The 24,853-nt window shown below is 37.8% G+C and overlaps 1 protein-coding gene across 1 annotated transcript in view; it reads right to left on the bottom strand.

Moving 5' to 3' along the window:
• Nucleotides 1–9,250: 9,250 nt before the first annotated feature.
• The window catches only part of CCDC6 (coiled-coil domain containing 6), a 54,569-nt gene continuing 38,966 nt past the window's right edge, over nucleotides 9,251–24,853 (bottom strand). The window contains exons 7-10 of the mRNA XM_026069944.1: nucleotides 24,485–24,641; nucleotides 21,136–21,236; nucleotides 17,169–17,293; nucleotides 9,251–14,833 (exon numbers count right to left, since the gene is read on the bottom strand). Coding sequence (XP_025925729.1) covers nucleotides 14,639–14,833; nucleotides 17,169–17,293; nucleotides 21,136–21,236; nucleotides 24,485–24,641 — 578 coding nt within the window. The 3' untranslated portion in view covers nucleotides 9,251–14,638. The remainder of the gene's footprint in view (nucleotides 14,834–17,168; nucleotides 17,294–21,135; nucleotides 21,237–24,484; nucleotides 24,642–24,853) is intronic.

Below are 24,853 nucleotides of genomic sequence, written 5' to 3'. Positions count from 1 at the left end.
CAGGAATCTAGAATACATCCTTAATGAAGGTTGCATTCATTCAAATATGCATCAAAAGCACAGAGCCATCACCTTGAACTGTGCGGTTGTGCAAAACAGACCTGTGACTAAGACACGGGACTGAGCACTAAACTGAGGTTTTGCAGAGTGATGCAATTTAGATATATGTAGGTTGATCAGGGCATTTAAAGACCTTCTAGAGTATAGAAGGTCATGTCCGCCCTGACTCCTCATCCCCTTCAGAGGGCAGAACTGCTGTAATCATAGTTGGTGAACACACACGTTGCTGTGACCCGTCCTGTAATTATTTTTCTTCAATCTTTTGAATAATGTGTCAAACTAAAAAATAAATTTTTCAAGTATTTGAATAATATTTACTGAGGACTGTTAATGTGTGCTGAGATTATTAAAAAGTTATCAAGTTCTTTACACTATCAGTTTAGCTAAACAGAAATAGTATCTCATAATAGATGAGTGTAGGCAGAAGTAGGGAGAGAGAGAACATTATAATCACATACCAAACGTGTTTGCTTATCATGGCGCCCAGAGAAGGATTATACAGGACCAGCTGAAGTATATACCAATAAACTAAAACAATTTCCATTTTCAAAGAGCCAATAGTTGTTATCAATACCCAGAAAAATAAAAAAATTGCCTCATCTGTCTCATCTTGTTTAATTAGCATTGTCTACTGCTATCACTGTATAAGAACTTTGAACTCAAGCCTACCCTACCTTTGTAGGTACATCACTCTCCGCTGGGAGCAAGCCTTCATTCCTGTTTGGTCTGTGACATACTGAGCAGCCAGAAAAATCATGGTAAGATCTACCATGTCAAGCAGTTGTTTTGAAGAAGTATCGGTAGACAAAGCTGAGCTTGGAGTGAAGTCTTCAGATTCTTCTCTTTACTCTTAGGGATGAGTCTCACCACAGAGTAAGACGATTGCCCCACTGATTCATGTGGCTTACTTTTAGGCAATAAGAGAAGTTCCTTAAAAGAGGCACAATATCTGCAAGGATATTAAAAGGATTTGAGAGTTAGACAAAAAGAAAAAAGTGTTAACTTGACCAAAAAAAAAAAAAAGCCATCCTTACCTGGAAATACTTCTTTCCGCATTTTTGAAAATATTTGAGACACTGGGGAAAGTTTGTTTTAAGTATCTCTACATATGCTTGGAATTTATTTTTCACACACAAAGCATTCCTGTGCAGTTACTGTGTGTGTGAAGTAGCACATGCATTTCCTCTTCTTTGATTTTTCTGGTGTTTGTTCTCCTCTCCCCCCCAGAGAGTCATTGCAAGAAGTCTCTGTGACTATAATCCTCTCAACAGATCAACTGGCACAGCCTCCTAGATTTCATACATAACTAGACAGCATCTTAAATATAGGGCATGGGTCTTCACAGAAAACACCACTGCTTCAAGTTGCAGAAACATCACTCAGGAACATAATCTCAGAGCAGATATACTCCAGCTAAAACGCTTAAAGTGAAACAGGTAAAGAGATTTGAATTTTAAGTTTGAACAGTGAATTAAAGTTGCACATGAGAAAACACATTCTTTTCCTTAAAGGCAAGTTTCCTGCTTCAGGGCAGGCTGACAAACCACCTTAAGTTTCTCCAGTTCAGAAATGGAAAACATCCTTAACGGCTTCCGGTAACAGTATCTTTGAAGTCCTGCAGTAATTATGTAACTGCTCTGGAAACAGAAGAGCAGCAGCTAGGAAGCCTCTGCACTGAGCACTCGCGAAGGGGAAAAACAAACAGAAAAATCTTTTACTGAATCCTTGCTCTTCGCTGAGACCATTCCCCCAGCCCAGCTTTAGCTGTAACAAGTGTCAGGCTTTTATTGTTTGTTCTACTTTTTGGGATTGGTCGTGGAGGAAGAAAGCGAAGCCTGAGCATCATGTGGGCAACTTCAATATTACCTGGACCCAAATGTTGAGAAAACATTGCCCCGACTCCTTTTGTCCCTGTGGGAGTAACAGTGCTGTGCCTTCCATTGAACTCTGTGAGGTCTGAGGCTTGGAAGAAACGTTCAGTTTAGAAACCACTGTAAAATTTTCAGGAAGGTGTAGAAGACTTCGGAACTAGTTTAGAAGCCCACTGATCTGTTTGGAATTTGCAGCCAAACTCAATTCTCATTTCTGCTGATATAAAACCAAAATAACCTCACTGAAGTTATTTCGTCAGTGCAAACAAGAACAACAGCTGCCCCCACGGTATCTAGGGAAGTGTGCATTTCAGTCTTCAACAAATCCTAATATTTTGGAGAACCAATCAAAGGTTCTCTATGCTTCCTGAACTATATCTTAAAAGATTCCTGGCATTAATACCTTTAAGTAAGAACAGGTGACAATTCACAAATGCAAAGGGCAGTGCCCTGCAAGAATCATACCATTACAAGCTCTTCTTTCTAGAATAGTTTTAAAATGGGAAGGAAATAACTCAAAAGCATGTGAGAATATGAAAGTTGTACTGTCGGACAGTACAGCATGCTATGTTAGGCTTGACAGGTTCAGTGTCATCTGAAAATTACAAGAAATTTGTATTATTAAAGAAAAAACCCATAACTAAAACATACTTCTGCAGGGAAAGGAAAGCTGCCCCAGCATTCTATGCAGTACGGGCCAAAGAATAATATTTGCAAGAGAAGCAAGTAGGAGAAGATCACAAAAGGAAAGGGGAAGGCAAATAAATCTGGTAGCATATTAACCAAAAAAGAGCAACACAGGTAAGAGATTCAAATACATTTGCATTATAACACAAAAAGAAAACATTAATTATTAGGCTACAATTTTTGGCTTCCTGTGCCAGTATAAACTACTTAGAACGTGAATTTTGTAGCCTGAAGGACTGAGAACAGTATCTCAGTCATGATCGTTTCTAACAGTGTCTAGTTTATTCAACATTTAATGGCTTGATCTAGTAAATCTTAAGGTCATTTTGAACACATTATTAGTAGTATGAAGCATCCTGAATCCAATCAAGCAAATATTAGGACTCTTTGGGAAGAAAATCTAGTTTGCTTTTACAGATTTCTTCCAAGAGATAACATGGGAAAATAGGGGACGCCTTTTTATCTTTAATAGAAACCAGAAAGTGAGAAAAAATTTCAAAATAAGAATATTCAGAGCATTTCAAAACAATAAATAGTTCTGTACAGATCCAGTGAAATGAAAGTACTTGGAAAAAACAAGCTCTTTAACTCTAGCAAGAGACCAAAATCTGGTCCTTTTCCAGTCAGAAAACAAGCTGCATTTCTGCTCACTAGCTGATGAAACAACGCAAAGGACCGTACTCTGCGCCCATGGCGCCCTGGTCTCCCCTGACACCTCCAACTGTCTTCATGTATTGCTCAATGATTTGTGGCATTACTCAAATCAACTTTCTGTATAATGAGGGATGGGGTAAAAGCAGCTGTTAAACAATAAAAAAGGAACTAAGTCTTTCTTCCTTGCCCGACAGTCCTGCTCTGGAAGCAGGAGTAAATGTTCAAAGTTAAAAGTTCAGAGGGTAAAAACCCTCCAGGGGTTCTTGTCCTCAGCAAACATGGGAGATAGCATTAACAGAAGCCGATTTCCCTCACGCTTTTCTTTCCGCTTTCCTCCTGTACGTCTCCCCCCTCCCCGCCCTTTGCCAACAGGATAGGAACAAGCCAGAACCAGTTTAACTCTGAAATGAGCCTATCGCAAGTCCTCCGCACACCGCTCTCTGGCTTGCGCGCTGGCAGTGCTAGAACTGTGCTACTATTCCACCCACCACAGGTGTTTCTCTTGGTCTTTCTGTTACAGATCAGGCAGATGGGCAGAGCTAAGATAGGTGGTAAAGCTGGCAGGACATTAATGATATTTCTAACCACATTTCCATATACAGAGATTTCCCTAGTAACATGTTACTCTCTCTAGAAAAAATAAACCTTTATGCTCCAGACAGGCTTAGCAGGGTTACTGCTGTTAAGTACAGACCTTGTTTTCCCAGGAATCTAGGTGAGATTTGGCCTGAAATTACAATTAACATGAACTGCAAAGGGACATTATTTCACTTAGGTGGACTCCGAAAATTTATGATAAAAATAAAAGCCACAAAATTTTATTGGGCAATCTTGACTTACAAAATTGTCCTTTTAATATGTTGTCACTTAAATCAGGGAAACTGCTGGAACAGAGGCACGGCATTCCCAGAGCACTTCTGCAAAGCTGTTGCAGTCTTTCAGCTAAAATCATAGGCTCAGCTCTTAAGTCAGAAATTAGTTTCAGACACACGGAGTCAATATATACACTTAAAACCAGGAGACTCTTCAGTCTATAAAGAAGTTTATAAAAGATAAACTTCATGACTTTTCACAATACGAAACAGTTAACTTGAAAACCCTTAATTATCTTCAGGAACTAACAGCATTAAAATAGTCCTTAATTAAATACTCAAGACAATAGCCATACTAATCCTAGAGTTCCCTAATAGTTTGAGGAATGCAGTAAGTTTTCACAGGTTTAATTCCTTAATATGTTGTCATGGCTAACACTTGTTTTGGAAATAAAACTCAAGAAAACAATTTAAATAAAACTGTTACAACAATTACGGTTCACTAAATCTGCTGCAAAATCTCTGTGCAAGACAAGTGAATAAACAATTTTAAAATTAAGTAGGAATATGTCCTGACAAGTAAGCRTCACACAGAAGTGTATCATGTTTAAAAGTCTTAACCATTTTAACCACCTATTCACAGCAACTCATTTCTAGCTACAGTTTCTGTGACAGTTAAGATGTTGCTGATATGCAACAGTGCCGATGTAGATTCAAGCATGCTTAGGAACTTCAATTTCTCTACAGCCAAGGCTGTGTTAAGTTTTTTCTACTTACACTGGGGCCTGGATAATCGATAACTAATTGATAGATTAGTCTCTAAGAGGTAGATAAAGATCTGCAAGACAGGGAACAGTAGGGAATTAAACCAAAAAAATCACTGCCGATCTTTTCTTCCCCCATTTGCTCAAGTGTATATWGAGACATAAATTATAACCTATTTCAAGTAAAGAAGGGCGCTTCATTGCCAAGGGTCATTTGTAGTCTCTAACACTCCTCAGACACGATGTCTTGGCTCTTGTATTGCCCCTTCCAAGAGCTTTCAGTCCCTTGTGGTAACCAGCCATACCAGCAATTCCCACCTGACTCCTTTCCTAGCAATACTTCTGTACTGCTCATCTGGCACTGTCCTTTACTCTCCTGCCTGCTCCTCGCTTTTCAGCGAGCGGGCATCTCCGAGGCTTCTCCAGCACTTAATTCTCCGACCTAACAGAAGTTTGCTTTGATCCTTTCTGGTGCCAACATTGCTGCGTAAGAGAAACAAATCCTTTTACTGTTATGCAGCTTAGGATTGCTCACAGCCAGTGGAGACTTGATTCCTGAGTCCTAGCTAGCTCTCCCCTTTGGCAGAGCAGGAAGGCTTAGCCAAAAGATGTTTGAATACGTTTCCTATTTTTTTTGTCCCTTTATTAGCCTCAGACGCCATTTTACACTCTTAACCAGGTCCATCTATGTTCCTTGCTGCTTATCCCAGCAGCATGCTGTTCTATCATCCTCCTTCGGTTGCCTATCAGTATCACACATTTGCATTTAGCTATAGGAACGGGTCCAGTGCCATTTTCAGATTAGCAGGTGCTTTCTTTGGCCATCGTGACATTCTGGTTTGTCCTTAGATTTTAGGATCTTCAAGACAAGACCGTGCTGTGGCAGAGCACTGTGCAGCACAGTACTTCCAGCCCATGGGAAGGGCTCCTATGCCTTTTACCTGCAAATTCCTTGCTCTTTCAGGTTCCAAAGAGACAGAAAGCTGCAGGATAACTTGGGGGGGGGGGGAGGCTCTGTCCCTCATAGTAACCAACCTGGCGAGCTTGCAGCACACTTGTTCACAGAGCAAAAAGCTGCAGCCCAGCCCCAGCCTGTGCTTCCTGCACACTCCAGCTTGCTCCCTATTACCACACACCTTGCTGCAAGGGCCTTGCAAAGCCGTCTTGCAACAGTCTCTCGAAGGCCTGTGCGGCTCTGGATCTTTACCCATGGAAGAGGGAACTTTTTAAGGTATAAAAGGTCTTGAGGACCTTGGTCTACCCCAGGGTTACTAAGCATGGTGTAACTGATCCAGTGCAGGCAAGTAGAAAAGGGAATAACTATGCCTACAGAGCAGTAATGAAACAAAGTTAGTTTTAACTTTCGGATCCTTTTCATACCACAGTGACCACACAAATTTAACAAGTGATCCAGAACAGTTTGCCTCAGTTAGTCTCTTTCACCCATAAAATACCAAGTCTGCATACTCCAAAGACATTAAGTTAGGTACCAATCTTAGCTGAACTGCAAAATTAGTTTATATTACTAACCTTACTTTTTCTTCCTAAAAAGTAAGCAAAGGTAGACAGCATGTGTTGAAGAGTCAGAGAAAAATCAGGAAGATCTTTAGAAAGCATGAAAAAAGACTGGTCAGAGCATATTTTGAATTCCTATTCCTGTTGCCAGGTAGGAGGTCAGAATACTCATTGTTCTCCTTTTATTTTTACTGCTGACAGCCAAGACAGTGTTGAGATTCACTATAGAGTTATGACCCATTTCATTCAGCAGTAACTGTCGAAATACACTCAAATCTGGAACTGCAAATGAACTTCCATTTTTTTAATTCTCTATTATGCATAATGAAACTCTTGCCCCATACCACCCAGAGAAAAAAGACAGTTTGTGACAGAAGGTATCACCATTTTGCTGGCTAGCCTGAGGAGCCTTTTCTCAATGCAGGGGTAGAGAAGAACCATAGCTGATTTTCAGGAAGAGCCCCAAGCCTGAAAGGCAAGGTTTCTATCTCACTCTCCCCATTGCTCGTCTTTAGTGTTTTCTATATTCAAGTGATGTAACGGTCTTTATATGTATCTTCAGTCCCCATCTGGAAAACGCAAGACTGACTTCAACCTCTTCTTGCTTCTGGGCTGATGGATGTTTTGTCCATCTATCTTCTTCTGTCTTGAAAAGTACGGAATGGCCTCAAAAGTACATGAAATAAACTGATGTCCACGGGGGCACCTTACATATAGGATGGATTAGACTTGTTAAATTTGCTTACTTGTGATGCATCATTCTTTCTCCTGCTCTCAGTAGTTTACCAGCATTTTTAGGTGAACTCCTGCAATGTTGCAAACTTGCCTTTCTATATAAGGAGGTACAAGCACCAGATGAAACAAAGAAGAATCAGGTAAAAAGGAGAAGACCTGGACAAAGCAACCTGATATTAAACTGATCACATGCATCTCCCTTTCCTTTTCATGTGGTCTTCTGAAAGTATTCAAGTGACTCATTTCTGTTCAGATAAATGTCAGAGAGAAAACGTAAATGACAGATGTATGAAGACAGACAGCATCAACACAGCTCATTCAGCTGGTTAACAGTCCTACTGGTTGTGTCAATGTCAGGCAGAGTACTCGCACGGAGACAGACAGAACCACTGATTGCTCAGCATTTGCAGCAGTGAAGGAATGAAAATAAAGACACATGGAGAAATACTGCATGTGTTTTAGGACCAGAGAGTAACATGGATTGCCTAGATTAGCACATCACTGAAGAAGTTCTATGGCTTGATGCCCAAGAATCTGGAGCCATCATAATACAGGGATTTTATTGTTCATACTATCACCAGATTGAAAGGGAGAACACACTCTATATTGCAGTGCCAGTGAGAAAGAAAAAGTACAAAGGCAAGTTGCAACCGTTTTTTCCATAGGCTAGAACAAAGAGGGAGTGGAGCAGGCCGATGCCAAGCAGAGCACTGCACGCAGCAGCAGAGATATGCCTGAGGCGGAGGTGAACAACGAAACAGAGACAAGTGCATTCAACCGATGAGCTGAGCAAGACTCAGACATGGAATATAGCTTAAGCCAGAAATTTGGCAATGCAGTCAGATACAGCAAACAATATTTACAAAAGCTATGGAGCACACTATGCAGTGTTCTGCGCTATGTTGATAAAGGAATGCATAAAATAAAATCATGACAAAAACAGAGATTCCACAAAGGATGGGCCAAAGTGCCCACAAGATTTTCACAAATGTGTACTATCATCTTTAGGTGTCTAAAACTTACAAACTGACACACAGCACTTATTTATAGTGTGCTAGTATTCCTTTTCTCCTCTGTATTAACTATCTTTGAATAGAAACACAATACCCTTGTATCAGAACAGTACTCACTACAATAAAAGATAGCCATAAATTCAAATGGATTAATACAATGATTTAACAAGAAAAGAACACAGAACAGTGGAAAACATGGTGGATTCCTGGGACAAATCCGTATCAGGAAAGGACTGAATCTGTCAATAACAGAACTGCTCAACTACAATCACATTTGATTACAAGAAAATTAAGACAGGTTGAAATAAGTCACTAGATACCAGAATCTTTTCTGCTACATACAGATAGCAAAAGCACTCTATTCTGAGCTATCAAATACACAGCAAACTCACTACACAGACAGGGAAACATTTTCTTCCTTTTCTTCCTCTCATATTTAATATCAGATTAGACAAGTAGCTGTACTGCTGTTTACCACTTCAGACTCAAAACCCATATGATAGGACTTCCTACAACATTAACATTGCACACACACTTAGCAGTGTTGAACTCAGAAAAACAGAAAAAAAAAGATGAAATTCTTTTCTTCCCTCTCCCCTTCCCAAACATCAGAAGGGGCTTTCAAGGTAAGCAGACCTACTAAGTCCAAAAGATACTGCAGTTTTGGCTGCAGGGAAAAAAAAAAAAGAGGAAAAAAAAGAAAAAGGCCTGTCCTCACATTGCAGGATATCTGGAGAAGGTTAAGCATAGATTTTTTAACTCAGAGGGAGAAAGATACCCAGGAATTTTCCCAAAATAGTAGCTCAAGAAACAGCTACATTCCTCCAATATGGAAGCAAAGCTGAAGGAGCAGAGCAGCCAAGATTATACCCTGAATATGCACCTAATCCAAAGCAAGGATCATCTCATGTATAAACTTTATTAGGGAAAGAAGGCAATTCCCAAATTCTCCACTCAGCAGTTTAACTGAAAATACCAGAAATGACCTAACAAGAATTGAGGACAGCAAAATTTAAGATAAGAACGTATCTTTCTCTCATCCCTATTTCCCATTTTCTTCCTCCTCTTCCCAGTGATGACAGGCTGGCAGATAGAAAAGAAATACACAATCCACCCCACAATCTTCCAATACAAGTAAATACAAAAAAATCAAGTGTTTATTGGAAGGCTGCATGAAGGCACAAATGAGCTTGATTACAGATATTGTAACAATTACAAATATATGTAAACACCTTGAGAGATACAACAAAGCAATAACACAGCTAATACAGGAAAAAAATGTAACCTACTAAAAAAACTTCTCAGATACTGAGTTCTTTCAGTGATTAGCTCTGATCCACACCATCATAGTGTAATGCTTTTAAGTCATTACTTGCATTCTTGCTCAACAAATCTGCACTTTGACTATTGTTTTTAACCAGTGGATTTATAAGTTTGATCCAAATTTGAACAGACTTCATTCACTAGGATCAGGAAAACATGGGATAATCAACTAGACACCCAGCCAACCTAAAATGAGGCTTCACAGGTTCCCTAAGTACACAAATGAAATCACCAAGGAACTGAAATTAAATTTAAATTTCAAAAAGCTCATGGATGTTTGTTCCATTTTTACTTGCATTTGAGGAAACTACTGTATTTCTGCAGGAAAGGAACAGTGTACATCTCTCAGGTGATCTTTTTCTTCCTCCAAAGGAGGCTTAGATTTCATCTGAAACACCTGCCAAAACAAAAGTTAGCAACCACAAACTAAAGTGCCTTGGACAGCTCAGGTATTACCACTAGCATAAAACATTTTAGTCTATAGATATAGCATTAATTTATATACTGAGAAAACACAGCTATGTGAGCAGAAAACTATTTCCAATATTTCTGTGGAAAGGGGAATTGCTCTTTTGTTATTAAATGCCAGTGCCAGGGATTTAAGTAACAACTGCAACAATATTTTCTGAAAGGAAACCACAAAGAAAAATGATGTAGTTTTAGCACAGGCATCTCCTAGGCCTAGCTAGAGTATTCGAAGCAGTAATTTACTACACAGACACAGTTTTCTCAAACTCAGCATTCAACCACCTGTCCTAATCCCCCCAACTCCTCACCTACAGGAAGGTATTTACTTTGTAGTCCAGTTCCAGTGAGGAAAGACTTCTATCTGGACAGGATATGCAGAATAAAACCTAGCATAGCTACGCCATTTCTCCTGATACCATGTCCACGTAATTCCAATATAAAGATGAGGTAGTACATTCCTTTGGAGCCCAACTAGTTGAACAAAACCAAGCATTACTCTCCCTAATATAGTAGCCGTCTCTTAATGCAGTATCAAACCTCCAGATTTTTGTCTCTTCTTCAGGGCACACTACTAATGCAGGAATAGCTGCGTAAAAACAGAAAACATAACAGCAGCACACACTCTCACTCGAGTTACGACTGAATCGCAGAGGCCACAATCTGGCATTTTCAGTGACTTCCTTTGGTCCACAAAGCAGTAATGGCTCTTAACCTCTAATTGTAATAGGACAAGTAGCTATTATCCAACAGGAACATGAGGGATATCCTGAGTACTTATTACAATGAAATGTGGAAATAAAAAAAAATTGAAAGACTAGGAAGTCTAGCCCAAGTCTTAAAAGGGACGAGAGAATTATTCAGCTCCTCAGGGAACTGATAAAACTTGCTCATTTGGTAGTTGAGGGCTTTGTTTTCTCTCTTCTTTCCAAGAGGACAACTCTTCCCCTTAAGGAGGTTTTTGTAACAAAAGCCTGTATTGTAATTTTATAGCTTACACTCATGAATGTTCTGGTTTCATATGAGATGGCTTGAACAGGGGAGAGATGCTCTGCATAGTCCATGCTCTGTAGACTCCCAAGGATCAAAAAGAAATAGACTGCCATGACTGAAACAGAAAGGAAACATCAAAAAGCGTTGAACAGTGTTATAACTCCAACCCCTTACAAGACTAAGCATTAGATTAGAAAAAGTACTACAAGACTTGAACAAAGTCCTTGGATGAATCCTCTTAGTAAGAAATAATCTATATTGAGAAAGAGAAATTGAGTTCTTTGGTTGACAAAGTATTCAAGGTTCTTTCATTTGTCTTGGTGATCATTTTCTATCTATTTAACAAAATACATGGAGTCTAAATTATCTCCTGTCAGCAGTGCAACTCTCAGAGATTCTAGGAAGTTTTATTATTTTCTTTGTTTCCAGGACTATATTTTTCATTCAGCTGAAATCCACAGAAATTTCGTCTAGGCAGATGGATTCCTGAACAAGGAACATTTGAACAGGAAAGGGAATCCTTTTCTATTTAGCTACAGTAGAACAAGACCGCTAATAGAAAAGTGCTGTCACTTTCTTGAAAAACTCTGATAGTCCTTTCTGCCCTTGGGAATATGTTCTCAGAGGAGTAGATGTCATTAAAACAATCGTATCTAGTTCTTAGCTGGAAGACTACCTCCAAACAGTCCCACCTCTTCTTCCAAATGCGTTTCATCTCTCAGAGCTACGAACAGATGAAACCAAGAACTTCTCTGGAACAACTCATGGATAAGATAAAATCATAATGCTCTACAGAGTATCAGCTGTACTCCAGTGTCCAAGCCAGATTCCTTGAGAGAAAAGGTAAAAGAAAGCTGCTTGATTGTCAGAGAGGAAAGTGCTGCTGAAACAGCTAGAAGGAGTTTTTTTGTTTTTTTACACCTTTAACTGTACACAAGTAGTACACACACACACAAAATGCTCATTACTACTAAAAATTACCTTATTGTAGCCTTATGCAACTAGTGATGATGCAGTGTGCAACTGATAGGCATTAGTAATGAAGAGGACGGCAGAAACCCACCCAGATAAAATAAAGAAACCAGGTACTTAAAGCACTCACGATAAGCTGTACCTCATTGTCTAGTAAATCCCTCCAGTCTCATGAGATTCTGATAAGATCATAGCTGCAGAATCATAATTCACGACTATAATTCACAAGCAAAACTGAAAATCCATTTATATTTATTAGGAGATGGTTGTGCACAATTCCTTATCTTATTCAAAAAGTCTATAAATAGAGTTTAACACTTCTGATCGCACACAAATATTTGTTCAATGTTCTTAGTTTGGTAAGGCGAATTTAGTGCCTTGTTACATTTTCAGGATTTAGTACACATTTGTCAGTTCTTTACTTTCATCTGGTAATAGTCCCACTGGAACAGTAAGGAGAGTTCAGTAAGACACTTTATAAAAGCAGCTGAACTTGGGTTACAGAACTTCAATTTTGGAATATGCTTCAGATGTAGATTTATCTAGGCAATTTTCCATTTTAAGATTTTAAAGCAACACTATTAAAGGCTTTTTTTCCCTCTGCCCCCAGCATATATTCTACTACCACTATGAGCTCACACTCTATGGAGACTTTTGTCCAAGAATCTTAAAGCACTTTAGAAAGGAGGGCACCATTTTATATAGTGGTATACTTGAGCTGGAATCCTATCTTTAAAATATTATATCTTTGTCTTATGTTTACAAAAGGATAAGTATCAAATTAAATAACCAATCCTATCTTGACCTTAGTCCCACCAAGAATATCAGTTTTGACAGCCTGTGATTTTCTCATATGCAATCCTACCACTGATTCAGGAGCTCTGTTTAATTAAAATGCTCACAGCCAAGTTTCTCTACTGAAAAGTGAGCACCTGCTATGGTTGATCATTTCCAGATAGAAGCACTGGTCAGATTTTAGGCCTGCCACAATCTTGAGAGTATCACTTTATTGGAGAGTCACTACCATAACTAATGTAATGCACTTGATCCCATATTGGTTTAACAAGTGTAGTAGACTATATATGCATTTCTCTAAAGCTCTCAGAGCTGAAACTACACAGCTACAGTGAAGAAATTCTAGTTTTGCCTTACTTAAGCTGAACCTCTTACAACATTATTTTAACTTACTATTTTGAATTAGAGCACTGATTTTATACAGATTTTCAGTCTGCAATTCTTACTGAATAGTTGAGCGGCAAACATGAAAATATATGTACAAGTGTTAGTATACTACCAGAATGCTGTATTTCCTTCTTTAAAATGTGCTTAACAAAGCATTAGGCATGTCAAACAAACTTTTGTAAACAAAAGATAAATTACTCATGTTCTGCTCTGATTATACCCAGATACATATTCTCATAAAATAAACATTCTCTTGTCATTTTCCATGGCCCACATATCCATATATATGAGGTAAACCACTTAAAATCATCAATAATATATAAGCCTCAGTACTCAACAGGAACCTTAGGAAAAATAAAACTGAGTAAGATGTCAATATCAAGAAGAAGTGACACTTTGTTCCACTGCAAAGTGAAACCAAACAATTTATTTGTGCTAAATGAATGGAAAGAATGTATTCAGAATACATTTCTTTATACATTGTACCGGCTTAGGCTGCTAAATAAGCATTCATTAGTGCCACATTGTGCTACTTTTTTGTACTCTGTTTCTGTTTCTACCAAGCAATACAACAGTTTTGGCTGTTACACCAATATATTCCTATATGCTCATCTTATACCTTATTTTCTAATAGACTTTTGAACATTTAGAATACTTGTTCAAACTTTGTTTCAGGGGAATCACAATTAATATATTTTAACAGGAAAAAAAAATCAGCTGTTCTCTACAATCACTTTGCCTTCTGCAGCAAAAAATAAAAAATAAAAAAAAATCAAAGAGCACACTTTAATCAGCTATCAGTAACCTGTGGGCAGGACCACGCTTACAGAAGTTAATTGTGATGGATCACACAGTATGGACAGCTTACAGGTTAATGTAAATGACAAGTGAAATACTCAAATCTTAAGGTCCAACGAATTATACATTCCATGTACTCCAACAAGTCAGTTCCCTCACTCTAAACTTCAGACTGTACCATACATTTGACATGTTTAATTTAAACAGAAGTATGGATGYGTCGTGTGTGCTGAATTAAGCTTATTTACTAGGTGATACAATAGAGTATGTGTCTTGGGCACTGATTAGGGTGTCTGACTCACTTTTGCACTAGAAGCTGTTATTTCAAATAACTGAAACGTAGTGCTGCGTTACCATAAGCTTGGTAAACACTAATATTTCAGAATTTATAACATAGCCCATCATGCCTTTAATTTTATGCAAATTGTCATGAAAAAATATAAAAAGGTATCCCTTTAATTTTACAAACCTAAAAGCCAGGAAAATGAAGCTTTGGAGCCAAGCAAAACGACATAATGCCGTATTACCAAACAGAGTAGCAAATGTTCCAGCCAGAGAATGGACGTACATGTAGTTCAAGTAAACACTGATGGAAAAGTTTGTTAAGTTAGTGTTGTAGACCCACAACACTGGCTGCATTTTATACAAACGTTTACAACACAATTAACAGTGAAGCCTATATAACCTCAGTGCAAATAAGTCAAATCCAAATATGCCAAGTAAGCCTTTGGCTTTTAGTAAACTGCTCCATGTTATGAGTCCAATTCTGACATACAGACTGCTGAGCACATGCACTAAGGCTGAGAGGAGGGATGCACTGAATGCTGAAAAGTGGCTGACTGCGATGCTGCTGATGGGACCGTAGGTTGCACAGGTGGTGGTGGTGGTGGTGGCGGAGGTGGCTGCACTGGGGTCTGCGTGTTTGGAGAAGGAGGAGGAGTGGGACGTTTAAATTTGTCAGGGCTGTTACTTCTTCGTGGTGAAGGCCTCTGCAGAACAAATATTGAAATTATGTTTAAACACACTCCTGAACAACTTTAGGTGCAAGTCCTCTAATCAGTGTATTGAGCTTGGCAAAGGAAAAAAAATCACAATAAAAAAAAAAAAAATCAAAGCAAACAATTATGTGGGAGAAATCATTTCAAAACATTACAAGGATCACAATACAACTTTATGTAAATTATGCTACTCTGAAATGGAGCAGCAAAGGAAAGTGGAAGATACTTTTACCTATGATAACCAACAACCTAAGAAAAAAACGAGTCTGTAGAGACAGCATGACAGTTTTGCTTGCCCAAGAAGTAGGTGCCAATGACCTTTTAACTTTACACTGCTGGCGTGTAAAGTCAAAGTATGGTGTACCCAAATGTAGGTGGGAACGTTTCAACTTCTGAAGAGTTTGCCCAGAATCTTTTTAGCACTCAGACTGCATACTGAAGCAACACCAATACATAATTCAAGTTGTTCTTTAGAGAGCAAGTATCACATGAAAAAGATCACAACCTTTTTAGCTGCAGGAGTGAAGCAGTAGTTAGAGAGCTCTCCTCAACAGAAACTGCAGTTTTTTGGTTTTTTTTTTTTTTAATAACCTGCATGCTAAAACACACAAAAATTTAATACTCACTGTATTTATCTTCACAAAGCAGTGAGAGAAAAAAATTTCTTTAAAGTTAGCAATGTAAAAATATAAATTACACTGCAGAACACTACCTTCTGCTGTTTTGAAACCAAAGAGATGCACAAAGATCTGATCCAGTAGGCATTAATTAAGAACTTAATGGTACAACAAACCACACACCCAAAATTAATAACCGACTGAAGACAAGCAGCTCCGGGGAGAAATGTGGCTATAGTGCTACACCAAATGGACTACGTGTAAAGTCAATTTATTCTGTAATGGATACTAAAAATGAAGAATCCAGAAGCAAATTGCAGTTTGGTCAAATAACATATATTGTATCTTTTTTCAATATAACTATATATAATAGTTTATTTTAATGCTCTCTGGGAAAAGCTAAGGGATCCTCAACAACTGATTGATTTATTTGGTGAAATACTTCTGTTTCTGAAATACTTCTTAAAAACATTTACTGCATTAGCAGACCTCTAATAATATGAAAGGACCTGGCTTCGGTATGGAGACAAAGACAAGAGCCACTTATCAACACCTTTTTCAAAATAGTTATTATTTTGTCCTGGAGGTCATCTTTCTCACAGTGACTTAATGTGACCCCAATTAGTTTACAATTTCAGAACTAGTAATATTTCACAGAGATCAAAAAAACAAAGTTCAATGAAAAACTGATTTAGAAAAATCAGGTTCTAGGTTTTCCAGAAGTTCAAAGATCTTTCTGCGACTAACCCATGTGACACACGGCAAGGGGCTGCACCAGAGTCCTGGACCAGCTCCTGCTGAGCTCCAGCCTGTTGCTTGAGCCACCACTGTATTGCTCCTATCTCCATTTCATCAATGGAATTAACAGTTTACCTTAGCAAGCTCACCTACGCAATTTAGAAGTACCCATATTTTAACATTCTACTCAAAATTCTACTGAAACAAGTTTTTACATCTGAGAAGGACAATCGTAAGTGGAAACCTTACAAGGTATTATTTACATATTACCATACCTGTTGAGAAAAATAAAAATGGACTTGATACACCAACTATAAGCTATTTTGCCAAGTGATTGATACTTAAGCTTTGTTTGCTCATTAAACTCCACAAATACTTAGAAGAAACTTGATTAAGTAGAAATGCATCGAACAGAGGTAAAAAGGAAATAAATCCAGTTGAAAAATATACTGAGAAAAAGTCCTAACAAATGTTTAATAAATTAACTTTCTTCTTTGCCAATGAAATAGAAAATAAGAGTTAACTGCCTGTTACAGTGACATGGTGGTAGCATTGTGTGTCATCCTGAAGAAAACCTGAGCTTGGAGCAACCTCAGATGACTCATCCGTCAGATGGTGGAGACTAGGAGAAAAATGAAAGCAATGTTTTTACTTCCTGGGACAGGCTCAGTAGCTTAGAACATCACTTCTCACACCCTGCCTGCTGATCCATAAGATGATACCTATTACTGTCCTTAAGATGATAATACATCCTATTCTTTTGCAGAAAAAGGGTTCTCCAAAAAGAATCAGTTTCTGAGGGGTGAAGAGAAAATCAGGGTTGAAGGAAGCAGCAATAGATATCTTGGAGTAAGGAGACAAAAGCAAACATTTACAAAAATATGTTGTAAGAAAGCTTAAGGACAAGCAGTCATAACTTTCAAAAACCAAACTGACATTTGTAACAAATATTTACTGCTTTAAATACTTACTGTAATACCATGGGATGGTCCCATATGTTGCACATGAAGGCCTGGGGAATTGTAGTAAGACATTCCAGCTCTAGTCAGTGAAGTTGGTGGTGTGAAACCGACTGTGTGACTTGCATATGACAGACCTAAAAATTGTTAAAACGAGATAACATCAACACTCTTATTTGATTGTGTCACCTATTACACAATGTTAAACATCACTTTGTACTTAATATAAACGGGGTAAGGCTCACTTGGCAGTTTGATTTCAGTCCACAGACACGTCCGTCCAGCCTTCCCTCTCTCCTCAGAGAAAAGGGCTCCCTGAACAAAACACTGCCTGAAGAAGCAGACGAGCCCAGAGAAGCAGTCTTGCACTTGGCAACTAAAAGCTTCCACATGAAAGAAACTGCCTGGAGGTGGCTTCTTCTAGGCATACCAGATCTGCACCTGGACCAACAGTTGCCCAGACTGCCTCCTGTTTTGCCTCGGCCTGTATAGGCAGGGACCCACGGGTCCTAGGGAGCTGTGAGGTTAAAACGCTCTGCGGCAGGCTTCCATAGCTGGACTATGCTAGCACTAATAGAAGAATTAACGTTGAAAATTATAACTTGCTTTATGCACATTAAGAAAAGTCTCATATTCAAAGGTGAAATTATCTAGTTCTTTCAGTTTAGATAAATTCCCTATAAATGCTTTAAAAGGCATTTGGCTTCCATACAAACATTTCCTTTCTATAGATACTAGTTTATAAAAATGCAGAGCACCTGAAGAGCTAACGAAGGTAAAGAGAAACAGCCACTGCTAAGTGCTTCTCAAGTTCTGACCTTAAAGTGCTCTGAACATTTTGAGCATTTCTCAAAACAGCAGATTTTCCAAAACCTTTAGCTCGCTATCATTTTCTGACAAATATATCAGTTGGGTAGGAGACAAAACTATTTTCTCAGCTGTTTGGCATCAGAAACCAACAAGTGTTTCAGAGAAGCATTACCAAAAAATTTCTAAATACCCATTAAACTTTCGTAACAATATGCTAGATTTAACAGCCGTCATACTTCTTCAACACTAAATCAACACAACATAGTGCCACTGCACTTAAAGTACATTCCAACACCTGGGTTTGACCTTAACTACCTATAAATAATATAAATAACATCTCAGGAAAAAAACCCAAGCCTCAGATAACTAGTGAAGTCATGCAAGAAAACATATTATACTTCTCTTGCTTCTTTAAACTAGAAGTCTGATGCCACTCCATAACCAATGTATGTCTGCTGAAAACTACCAGCAGCTCCAGTGGAATCACTGTCATTTTAGAATAGTTAAGTAACGCAAAAGCTTAACAAAAATAATCTGTTTTTTGACTACATAATCTAATTGCTTGTACAGCATGTTTTGTGACTAAGAGGTTTTGTAAGCACTAGGACAGAAATACAAGTCAATGTTCAAGTTAATTCTAAAAACCAGACTGAAATGACAATTGTGTTTCAAGACAGAGACAAAACCCCAGAACAATAAAGGGTAAAAAGCTTTAAGTCACCTTGCAACATTCCAATTTTGAACTACCTCAGGTAAAAACAGCTCCAAAAGTTTTACAAATGCAAGTCTAAGTCTACATGGCAGTCAAAGAAGTGACACCAGAGCAGTGCACATACATCCAAAGTAGTTCAGTTATATTTCTGTAGCCCAAAATCTGTACCTAGTCTGTCTGCAGGAACAAACCATGAAACAGTTTATCTAGGCTAGAGAAAAGACTCACTGGTAATGACAGTAACCTTCCTTCAGCTGCCTCATCTTCACAGTTTCACACACCATGCAACAAACCTCAACAGTATCTCAGTCTGAGACAGAGCCCCCAAAGAACAGTCTCAAGACAGGCAAGCACGAAAGGCTCCAGGACTCAGGGCAAGAGTCTGACCCGTTAAACCTACCTTGGCTACCCACGTGAAATTATAGCACTTCTAAATGGTTTCAAATTGTGTTTCTACAAATTCAGGTTCATCATTTCCCAAAGGAAACACGCCAAGTCATATAGTTACTTGATGCAAAATGTAACTGTTGCATTATTTTGTGCTGGGTACTTTTGGCATTATCTTACTGTATTACTTTAGATATAAAGCACTCTCAAAAACTATTTGTTTTCATCAACTACTGCATTTATACATACCAGACAGTTGTATGAAATTCCCTCCTGATCTCATTAGTCCTCTAACAAGCTGCTGCTTATATTTTTCTGAAGTCTGAAACCGTCAACTGCAGATATTAATTTATGAGAGACAGAAGACAGGAACATAGCTGCCTGAGCAGAACTGCTAGCCTGGAACATTTGCTGTACAAACACCACCGAAACTGGGAACTCCATGAGAAGTGAGCAAGTTAGCTTTGTTGTTTGTACCTCGGTTTCAGGCTGCATTTCAGCATCCCCTACCTATGCAATATAATTCCACTAGGATGCAGGACTCCACTTCCTATTATAGGAGGCAGCTGATACAACAGTCAGCAGTGAACTAGGAATGAGTTTCAGTCCCAGCGTAGGAACAACAAACCACCAAAGTACTCCTGCACTGACACACCAGCACCTCCGGTGGGTACGTTTCTAGGCAGGGCTAGGACACAAGCCTGTACAGGGCCAGTTTCCCCCACACATACTTTTTATAACCCCTGCTGGACTGCAGGCAGAGTGCAGTTGCGTATTAGATCATTATGAAAGCTGTATGTGTACAACCATGAATGTCCAAAGCAATTGTTTCAGAACACTTGTTTGTATGATTACATTTCTGCACCCAGTTACCAGCTAAGGATTAGAAAATACACATCATTTTCCTGGTAACGTATCTTGCAAAACTTTGAAAGTCAAGAGATTTGGCTCATTCATAACCCCCTAAAACCTCCTAAAACTCTCAAAAACTAAACCTTCATAATGCATATTTCAAACATAATAAGGAGGCTTAGAGCTATAGTTAATTTTAATATACATTTACTCTTTTACCAACATCAGGATGAAAACTATCTGGAGTCCCTTTGAAAAAATAATGTCAAGCTTGAAAACCAAAGAGTTTAAACACATTTTATATGTTCTAGCAGATCTGGGTAAGAAAATGTCTAAATCCCATTTTGCAGAACATGTCAGTATAGAGCACATTGCATTTGCCTTTGTCGTAAGACTCTTCCTGTTAGGCTCTAAAGGTGAACTTGAGAAAGTAGGGCGTGCAGGATTTGTTTCATTATATACAAGTTAATTTGTGATCGTCATATAACATCTGTGGCCAGCAACTTTTAGTGAATGTTCAACGGCAATTTCCAGGAATTTTAATGACAGTCAACAAATGTCTTAAATAACACAAATACATTTCCTTTGACTTAAAAAATACGTTCAGTAATTAAAAAGTCAATCATTTGAGGTTAGGTATAATCCATTCAAGTTCTTTTGGAATTCCAAAGAAGATGTCATCCATTTATTATATTCAGAAAAGGTTAGTTTGCCTTTGTTATATAAAATACTAGAGACAGGAATTCTTAATTTTATCGTAATTGATTTACAATAGAAATTAGCAGAAGTACAAAAGCCATTCCTCCAATAAAAAAGAAATGGCCTTTTCTTTCTAACATTTTCAAAATTAGTCTTTAAGAAGTTTTCATGCACAGCACAACAGCAGTCCCATTACTAGTTCATCACCAAACTCTAGAAATCTATTTGAACTATGTGCCCCATGAGACAACTTCTAGGAGGAAAAGAAAAAAAAAGAAAGAAAGAAAGAAAAAGCTCAAACAACAGCTACTTAATTGACCTTTTCTGTTTTACACTGTGACCAAATATTACAATCTGAAAACATGCTGCGCTAGAAGAAATCTAAGGCAAAACTATTCTTACATTTATGATGCACTTTTTCCCAGATTAGCTTTCAAAGGCTATTTACCTAAATATATTAATAGGGCACATTACTATGTGATGCATGCAAAAATTTTAGAAACTGGGTTAAATATTTACCAGGTGATATAGGTCTGCTAGAACTTGGTGAGGGTGTATAAGGGATAGGACTGGACACAGTGCGAGGTCTTAATCCTTGTGCAGACATCTCATTAAAATATCTAACAAAAAAAGGCAAAGAATAATTAGATTAAACCTTTTAAAATGTGCCATGTTTTAAATGCTTCACTGTGGCATTTTCAGTTCCCATAAGAATTACATTAGATTAGCATTGGACCAATCACCTTTAGGAAATCATGACAGGAATACTCTTTTCATTGCTGAAGGTGCAAATACTGGCTTAATTTGCAATGGAAATAGCTGGACTTATCTTAGTCATCTGCAGTTAAAACAGTACACGTTGCACACAATTGAAATAGTACATATTAAGGCCAGAGTTATAAATCATGTTGTCCAAACTGACCTATACTACTTTCTTGTATTTTACCCATCGTTTCTATCTTGAACTCAATAGCTTGCCTGGCTGGAGTATATCTTCCAGAAAGACAATCGACATTAATTTGAAATCACAAAGAGGTGGAAAAGCCATCATACTTTTGATAATTTGTTCCAACAGCTATTCAGCCTCACAGTTAAAAATACGTCCTATTTGGTATATGAATCCATCTAGCTTCAGCATCTAGCCATTTGCTCATTATGTCTTTTGCCACCGGAACAGAGAGCTATTTTGAACCCAGTACATTTCACCTCTAAAGATACAGGTTGTACAGCAAGACAGCTCTAAAATTCTTTTTGATAAGCTAGCAAATTAGAATCTCAGGCAAAGCATTTTATCTCATCTATAATAATTTCAGTGGTATTGGTTTGTACCTTCCTCACTGCATAGATCAGATCAGTCATCAAGTGCTACTACTGCCCTGTATAAAAAGGAGCTTAAAATCATACCGGTTGCTCCTGCTTGCCACTTACCTTTTATATATGAAAAGTAGTTTTATTTATTTTTTCACAACACTATGCTGGCAGTGTTCAGGTTGACTTGCTTATATACTTTCCGCCTAGATTTTTCAGTCATTGCCTAGATTATAGGTTCACCCCTGCTCATCCCCTCTTGCAGATAAAGTTGCAGATCAGTGCTGCCAGATTTATACTATTACATTTAGCTCTATTTTTTACTGGACATAGTTAAGCTACAGATAAAGCTAGTTATTTAACTTCCCGTTGGTTCATTATCTCCCTCTCTACCACCATTGCTCACAAAATTTAGCAGCTATATTTATTTCCAGATCACAGGGGGGGRAAAAAAAGCACGGAGTAGCCTTAAAAATATTTCTATTTCATGAAACTCACCAATCATGACGACTTTGAGGTCTGAGAGTCAGTTCTTAAAAAAACAGATACGTGTTTTGATACCGCACCTCAATTTTTAACCAGGATGTTCAGGGTTACTAAGCTGCAACAACTAATGGATGCAATGCATTGTAGTGGCACTCAAGTTGGTTTAAACTTGGATAGATCAAGTAACAGGAGTAGTTGCAATAGAGAACAGCAGCTGGCAAATTAAATTTTACTTAATTGCAAGTTTTTCCAAAAGGCTACTGGTAGCAGAGTTTGCTAAGTTACACTAACTGGGCTACCCGTACACCACAAAATCACTTGTAATACAAATAAGTATATTACGTCTAAGCAGTGATCTTTGTGATTTAACCTTATTTTATTTTCTGTAGAGACAGTTTTCCGTAAGAGTCATCCTAGTTACCTGGATGTCATATGGAATAGCAGCACACAATTAGTATGCTTCCTGGTTTCAGAAATTTCCCTATTACTCCAGAGAACGGGATGGAGGATTGAGAAGACAAAGCTATTGCTAGTCAAGGGGAGGAAGTTTTGGGAGAGCTGTGTATTTCGCATTCAGTAAAGCATTCTCATCTATCCCCATCTACAAAAAATAAGTATCATCAACTAGAAGAATGCAACAGGAAAACCTGGATATTGATCCATCAACACCATCATTTTTAAGAAGAAAATGCAAGCTGACAAAAATTTAGTTTCAAATCAAGCTACATGTTGTTCCATAATTGTCTATATAGTTCTCTCCTAAGAATTACCATTCTAATATCTCTGTTTTCTGCTTCCTCCTTTAGTTTACTTTTTATTAATTATAAAGCAAATTACCTGTTTGGGTGGGATTTTGTCATGTCTTTGTAGTATCAAACAAATCAACAAGACAATGAAATTTCTTACAAGTATACAATATTTAAAAACCTTTTTCCTGTGTTTTACTACTACCACTACAACTGTTTGACAAAAAAAAAATACTTAGCATAGCCCATTCTTTTTGGATGAACACCGATATTTCATGTAAATTCAAATTTTGACTAAGAGTATTAGAGAACAGAAAAAAAAATCCAAGCTGATTATCTGATTTGATATTTCTGTAAATGTAAATATTAGCAGAAAACATTAGGATAATAAAAGTAGACTCAAACACCAGAATCCTGTATTTCCAACAACCATCTAATTTATACAGCTTTCACTATATCACAGTACCAGCTGCTACTGCAATATATGTCAGTTGCCTAGTATTTCATTAAAAAGAAAACACTGCCTTGAATTTTTTTAAGGGTACTCCTTGAAACAAAATATCTGATACTTTGTTTTGTAGTTAATGATGTCTGATAACAAATATACTAATGACCCAAGAAGAAATATCTCTGCATCAGAAGAAACACAACATAGCGTGACTTTTTCGTTCTTTAAAAGGACCACTATAAATCCAAAATAATGTAAAACAGTACAAAAAATTGTGAGCATTTGATAAGAAACAAGAATGTTTTATTCAAAGTGTACTTAAAACCTCTTTCAAGCTATAACACTGTCATCATTATGATGCGAGGAAATCCTGAAAGGCATCATATAAAACCATGAAAAGTTCAAGACTATCTGTAAGGTCAGTGCAATGCAGCTTGCAATAGAGAAGCAACAAGGATGTTATGTTTGTAACAGAACATATGATGTACAATAGGGACAGCACATCAAGAACAAACCAAGGGTTCTGGAAATGCTTCCTTCTCTCTTACTCTAAGTCTTTATATATTACACCCTTGGATTTGGCTAAGATTCCCAATGTTACACATTTTACTTTCTGCAAAGGACAAATTAGCCCCAGGTAAGGACATTGTTCCTACCTACCTCACAAAATTCTTGGCATTTACAGAGTTAGGGGCAAAACGAAGGTACCATGAGTTAATTAACCTGAACATCAACGCCACAGATAGGTTTAATATATGTTGAAATGAAACTATAAGCAGGTTATTTCTATAAATACTCATTCTATAATATTCAGAAAGTAGTATGGGTATTGATTAATAAACTCGATGACAACGTATCTGGATGGCTAGAAAATACAAACCTTTCATCATCCATTTCTAAGCTGGATTCACTTTCTGACAGCTGCCTGCAGAGCGCTTCCCTGCGTTCCATCTCCCTCTGCAATTTTCTTTGAAGCCTCAAGTTTTCTTCTCTCATATGACGCTCCTCTTCCAAATACTGTGCCATCTTCTCCGAATCTGAAATTCAGAAACTTTTGTTAAAGTTTGATTAAAATTCCATTTCACAGACAGACAAATATGATGTGCTTAAATTAACCTAAATACTTTAAGAACAAGGGTGTGGAAAGTGCTCAGAATTGACCATTCAAAAACCTCATGTCTAAGTCTACTTCAAAGCCTAATTCAGAATGGTGGCTACTAAAACAAATCACTGCCTGACAGCAAATTGG

The sequence above is a fragment of the Apteryx rowi genome, unplaced genomic scaffold, assembly GCF_003343035.1.
Source record: "Apteryx rowi isolate R43461 unplaced genomic scaffold, aptRow1 scaffold_30, whole genome shotgun sequence".
In the NCBI taxonomy this organism is placed as follows: domain Eukaryota; kingdom Metazoa; phylum Chordata; class Aves; order Apterygiformes; family Apterygidae; genus Apteryx; species Apteryx rowi.
Note: the sequence above shows the minus strand (reverse complement) of the source record. Positions and strands in the feature narration are given on the sequence as shown.